General features: G+C 37.9%; 1 protein-coding gene across 23 annotated transcripts in view; it reads right to left on the minus strand.

Moving 5' to 3' along the window:
- The window catches only part of picalmb (phosphatidylinositol binding clathrin assembly protein b), a 35,000-nt gene extending 30,709 nt beyond the window's left edge, over positions 1–4,291 (minus strand). For 21 of the 23 annotated variants that reach the window (XM_079824515.1, XM_079824510.1, XM_079824516.1 and 18 more), the window contains exon 1: positions 3,717–4,271. In XM_079824515.1, the coding sequence (XP_079680641.1) occupies positions 3,717–3,846 (130 nt within the window). In that variant the 5' untranslated portion in view covers positions 3,847–4,271. Of the gene's footprint in view, positions 1–3,716 lie in introns of all 23 variants that reach the window. The other 2 variants (XM_079824507.1, XM_079824523.1) reach the window with 1 other exon arrangement.
- Between the last annotated feature and the right edge of the window lie 2,614 nt (positions 4,292–6,905).

The raw sequence follows: 6,905 nt of genomic DNA on the forward strand, positions 1-6,905 counted from the left end.
GACGGGCTCTGACCCAATTCAATTTCCCGTTTTGGCCAAAAGCCAATTTGGCCTGTTAAAATAAACATCTAAATACCAAATAAACATCTTGTTCATGTATACTTTCATTCTTTAAATACATTTTTTTTTCAAGAATCGGCCAGTTTGCTTGAAAAAATCGGTATCGGAATCAGCCATGTAAAATCATGATCGGTGCATCACTACCGTTAACCTTTTTTTAGATAAAAAAAATACTACAGATGTTGCCTTTATTATATTTGTGTTACACGTTTATGGTAATTATGTAATGTAATGTAACTATTGTTTTAACAGGGTACTAAATAATCACAAAAATGATTCATCATACAGTGAACATTTTAATATGCCTTTAAAATGGGGTTTCTGTATAACACTATGCATATCAGGATACTTAATATATATATTTTTTTAATGGAGCAGTTTGATGGAGCCCACAAGGTTTATTTAAACATTGTCCAATAGTAAAATGTTGAGGAAAAAATAAACATTTAATCTCCTAAAATGGAGTAGTCTGATGTAACTTAAACATTGTCCAATACAATGCTCCTCCATGCGAGATTTCTTTGGAACATACACGGCAAAAAGCGGCATTTTTCATTGTTTCTCGAAGCGACATAGTAATTCCACACCGGTGATGACATGACTGCAGCATCAAATCATTTAAGTCCCCATGCGTCATGGGCCGATGAGAGCTCACCGGACACCCCCGGAACCGCGGTACTTTCCAGGGCGCGGCCCCTTCTCTCGGGGCGAACCCATTCCAGGGCGCCCTGCCCTTCTTAAAGAAAAGAGAACTCTTCCCGGGGCTCTCACCAGCTTCTCCGAGTTCGTTTGCGTTACCTTCTGAACAGCGTTCGCCCATCCCTTAGGACCAACTGACCCATGTTCAACTGCTGTTCACATGGAACCCTTCTACACTTCGGCCTTCGAAGCTCTTGTTTGAATATTTGCTACTACCCCACGCGTAATGTACGTCCTCGCACATCATGTACTGTACGTCCTCATGTGCTGTTGTCATCAAATTGCGATCGGTTCATGAGATCGGCCAGGTTTAGTGAGTACCGATCGAGTCATAAAATATGATTATCGGCCAATACCGATCTCCGGCTGATCGATCGAAGCATCCCTACCTGTTTTTATTAATATGATATTCTAATATCGATCTAGATAACTGCACAGTGCACAAGTCTCTCATAGTAGCCACCGGGCGAATTCAACACACTCAGATGTATTTAGTATGATTATTTTAACCATGTAAAGCAGCACCGCGTTACCCCACATACGCAACGAAAAGAGCAGAAGCGGCGCCTGCAGCATAATCATAATAAAAGCTCAGCGATAGGGCTGTCAAAATTTCTCAAAAATTACGTTCGAATATTCCCTCTTAAAAAACACGAATATTCAAACTATTCGAACATCTGGTTGCGCATTTTGTCAATGACGCGCATTACGTCAATAACAGGACAAATGAATACAAAGAGACATAACTACTTGTATAGGTAGTCTATTTAAGTTTAAACATATTTGACAACGTATTACCTACACAAAAATAAGTAAATCAACGAATGGCCAAGACTGCAGACCTCACTCTCTCTGCGCATAACGGTTTAAATGAACACACACATTTTGAGAGCTGATCAAGAGTTTTGTGCAGGCAATTTAAGGTCGCGACTCTTGTCCCAAATATAGCAGGCTTCATTCAGTGATTGAAACAAATATTAATTGAAGTTTTACAGCATATTAAACGCTCCGAGCGAGCTGTGCTGTGGTAAACATGGAACTTTTCCTTGACATGAAACGGTAAATAATCAAACCAGTGGAAGCAGTGCATTTATCTTTTATTCATGCAATATCTATTCAGTCAGTACCTCGGTTCCATTGCTTGACAGAACTCCCTGAAGCTTGCCCATACAAATTAGTTGCTTATATTTATGAGCCTACAAAAGCATTTAAACAAGCCCGTTTAATAAAGAAAAGTTCACGAAACTAAGTGAAAACTCACGAAAGTGTTTAGTGAAATTAGGAAACATTTAAGAGATCATAAACTTAGTTGTATAAGTTAATGTTACATTTCTACATACATTTTGTTCTCATGTCATAAGTAATAGCAAGGTTTATTTTGATCTGTTTTACATGATTCTTTTGTAGTGTGGTTTTCGGTGAAGTGTACTAAAATAAATATCGTCACCTGTGTACATTAGCCCACTTCTTCTCAACGCTTTTTCCTGATGGTTTATAGAACAATTACTCCGAGTCGCCCTCTGTCGTTTCAAAGAATAGCACAAGGGCGAGCGCGTCAAGTATAAACGCCTCGTCCGATAATTTTCACCTTCGAAATTAGTTTTTTTAAAACTATTCGAATATATATTAGTTGACAGCCCTACTCAGAGATGGTGTTTCACGCAGGTATCGCTCATTAGCATTCACTCACAAATGCTCTCGGCACGTCCTGATTCATACCAACGTAAAATTAATAAAACTTTAATACATTCGCTCATTCATGAACATGATTTGTGCACGAGTTCGTCGGATTGTGGAGGTGAAGAGTCAAGACTACAACTCCCATGATTCAACGCTCTTTCATGCCGTCATCGAGCTATGCCTTTGTTTTGAATAAGTGACCTATAGAGGCGAAACTTACATACCGTGCCTTTAAGGTTTTTATATATTTTATTTCAGTTAAAGATCATTTTATTTCAAGTAACACATTTTTTTAAATGGTTTTAGTTCACTATAATAACTTCAAAATATCTTTTTTTTTTTTGTTCCACAGAAGATACAAAGTCACACAGGTTTGCAACGACACGAGGGTGAGTAAATCATGACCGAATTTTCATTTTTGGCTGAACTTACCCTTCAAGCTTTATGTTCAGTTAACCCACATTTAAAAAGACCCAGACCATTGATTCAAATTACAGAGGCATCTTTAGTCTCAGAAAAAGACAAGGAGATAAGTTTCTACAACAACACAAAAAGTCCCCTCACTAGACTAAAAGGTCAAAGCTAGTGGGTGCGAATGGTCCTTCAAACATGTCATAGCCCGTCTTATAACGCTGTAAAGAACATAATGAAAGAAAAGTCAGGCTTGGCTGAGAGTGACAGACGTAAATAGAGATCTATTCTGAAGCACAGACTGGCACTAGACCAGCACTTCTTAAAGAAGGTGCACAGCATTCACTGACATCACCTGACGGTGGTCCTGTAACCAAATGGACATGAGAATCAAATCCAAATGAACTTCTGACACAAAACACCTTGCTTACAAAAAAACAACAGCACTGATTTATGTCTGCCCAATGAGCATTATAAAGATTTAAGCAGCATTAACCAGTATGGCAATGCTGAGGAGGTCTACATGAGGTCCTAAACTATATTAAGAGCATTTATTCAAACTATAAATCATAATGGGATCAAACTCATGATGAATGGCAACCCTCTTATTATTATACTTCCATGCAAACAGGGGTTTAGCACATACACAGCCCTGCTTCAGTACAGCTGAAAGTGATGCATGTCAGTTTGTCATAATATTTCCCAATATTATTATCAGGAGCCTGTCTAAGCACATTAGCTTAGCACAACCTGGGCCTGGCCCATTGTACAATAGCCTAAAACCGTAGCCATAACAATCAAAGCAACAGCTGTACACACGTCCATCCACGCAATTTCGTTTTAAACACACAGCTGCTGATACTCACAATCCAAGTGTTTCTTTTTAGGGCCCATTATTTCGTGCGTTGTTGCCTTGCAGACAGTTTTGGAAACGGCTGATCCAGTAACGCTATGCTGAGCAGCAGTTATCCTGTCTGTAATGCTCTGCCCAGACATCTTCAAAGCTTTCCAGCGACCGACAATCCAATAATATGTATGCTGAATATTGAAATTCAAGCTGCTACTAAACAGTGTTCACAGTTCCCGGTCGACCTCCTAGTGGTACGGGGAGACAAAGATTTGGTCGGACAAGAGGAGGGAGGCAGATGGGAAGCCTTGCACACAGTTATCCGCTGCGCGAAACGATGATGAATCCACAAATGATGTTAGCGAATATCTCACGCGGAATTCTTACATTGTTACGGGTTTCAATCGCGCGTTGTAAAGGCTCGTGACTCATCTCTCGTGTCTCGACACTAATCCCGCCGTTCAACCGCCGCCGGTTTTATTCGTGTAAGCCCGCAGGATTGAAGAGCAGCGAAGGCAAATGGCGGGCCGGTGCTGTTCCATGAGAGCTGGAGGAATATAGGACACTGACCGCTGATGCTGCTGATCCAGGATCAGGCAGACGCCTTCATTACAAATGCACTTGGAATCATATGGAAACCACAATGTTTGATATTGATATGATAATAGTAGTTTTATTATCTTAACATTTAAAAATGATATACATCTCAGTTAATATACGAATAGGCTTATAGTTAAATAGCAATTAAATACAACAGTTCATATTTTATATTTTATCAACACGTTTTCCTTTTTTTCAGGCAGAAACATGTCATTTTGTTGAAGGCAGTCCTTTCTAATGTTGGATGTTCTTAATAACCTTCTGGTACTTTTCACGTGTCGGTCAAAAATGACTGACTTTTTCTGTTTTTTGTAATTAAATAATTAGTAATTCGATAGTATTTTTAGCACCTTTGAAAAATTAAGGCATGTTCTGAAGGTAAATGGGGGTCCAACCCAGTACTATTAGCAAGGTGTAGGCCTACCTAGGGGCCCGTGAGTGTATATAAAGTGCCCTCCACTAATATTGGCATCCTTGGTATGGCCTAAATATGAGCAAAGATGGCTGTGAAAATAAATCTGCATTGTTTATACTTTTGATCTTTCATTCAACAAAATTCTAACCTTTCATTGAAGTAAAACAATTGAAAGTGGCGGGTAAATTTCATTATGAAATAAATGTTTTTCTCTAGTTCACGTTGGTCTCAGTTATTGGCACCCAATTATTGCAACCTCCTTTTGCCAAGATAACAGCTCTGGGTTTTCTCCTATAATGCCTGATGAGTTTAGAGACAAGAGATCAGAGACCATTCCTTCATACAGAATCTCTCCAGATCCGTCAGATTCCCAGCTCTTCTCCTCAGTTCACCCCACTCATTTTCTACAGGGTTCAGGTCAGGGGACTGGGACGGCCATGGCAGAAGCTTCATTTTGTGCTCAGTGAAAAATTTTTTTTGTTGATTTTGATGTTTGTTTTGGATCATTGTCCTGATGGAAGATCCAACCACGGCCTATTATAAGATTTCTAGTGGTCAGGTTTTGATTTTTGATCTGTTGGTATTTGCTAGAATCCATAATACCATGTATCTGAACAAGATGTCCAGACCTCCAGCAAAAAAATAGCCCCCCAACATTAAAGATCCAGCCGTATGTTAACCGTGGGCGTGGGGTACTTTATATCCCTGTTTGCACCAAACTCATCTGGTGTGTTTTCTGCCAAAAAGCTCTTCTTTTTTTTTCTTTTTTTTCATCTGACCACAGAACCAGCTCCCGTTTGAAGTCCCAGTCGTGTCTGACAACTGAATATGCTGGAGTTTGTTTTTGGATAAGCGAGGAGAATTTTTCTTGCAACCCTCCCAAACAACATGTGGTGATGTTGGTGCTGTTTGCTCCAAGACTCAACTAATCTCTACAATTCTCCATCTGTGATCCTTGAAGAGTCTTTGTCCACTCAAACTCTCCTCCTCGCCGTGCATTAGGACGATATAGACACACGTCCTCTTCCAGGCAGATTCATAACATCTTCAGTTGATTGGAACTTCTTAATCATTGCCCTGATGGTGGAAATGGGGATTTTCAATGCTTTAGCTGTTTTCTTACAGCCACTTTCTATTTTGTGAAGCTCAAAAAAAAATTTCTGCACATCAGAACTATCTTTGGTTTTACTCATTCATGCTCCTAGTCACCCTGGTGTGATAAACAAATGTAATTATGAATGTGAATATACTTTAGAGATATTTTACTCGAAAGAATTTCTAGGTGTGCCAATAATTGTGGCCAACATGCATGGGACGAAAAACATGCCCCCCCCCCCCATAAAAATGCATTTTAAAACTTGTTTGCTTAAAATTATTAAAAAATATTATTTTTCTTATTTGTCATTGACCCACATTATCACACATTATATATATATATATATATATATAAAATATATTTTATATATATATATATATTATATTATATATATTTTAATACGATTAATATCTTCAGACCCTGTCTTATAGTGTATGGTTTTAGTGGTGGTGAGGGATAATGTAATGTTATAATGTTTACAAAATTAAGAGAGAAAAAAATCAAATTAAATGACAAACAATGTTGAAAATGTAGTGATCATTATTTTAATTTCAAAGTGGATTTTGTAAATTTTTGTAGGTAGGTTAACTAAACTGAATTAAACACCTGAATCAATTATTGCAATATTTAATCTTCTAAACAATAATTTAGTTAAGTACAAGAAAGAAATCAAGAAAGAAATTCATACAAGTTTGGAACAACTTGAGGGTGAGTAAATGATGACTTTTTCATTTTTAGGTGAACCATCTCTTTAATGCATCACAGTTATGCGCCACTTGATCTGAACACTAGAGGGCGCGGTCGAAGCATTATGCCGACGGCACCGCAGATGCGCATGGGATGCTCCATTTGAAGATCCTTTTATGTGAGAAATAAAACATACTCATGTTTAATGAATAATTAGTTTAAAATATCACGATCTAATAAACGTTTTTTTAATGCGTTTTAATTATGTAGCCCAAGGAACAACAAAACAGTTCTTATTTTCTTTCCATCTAAGCAATGAGCAGCTGATGAGAAGGTCTAATGAATTAAATTGAATTAATTTAATTACATAAATTTACATTTAATTTAAATAAAATCACATTCTGTTTTCT

The sequence above is a fragment of the Gobio gobio genome, assembly GCF_949357685.1.
Source record: "Gobio gobio genome assembly, chromosome: 8".
Taxonomy (NCBI): Eukaryota; Metazoa; Chordata; class Actinopteri; order Cypriniformes; family Gobionidae; genus Gobio; species Gobio gobio.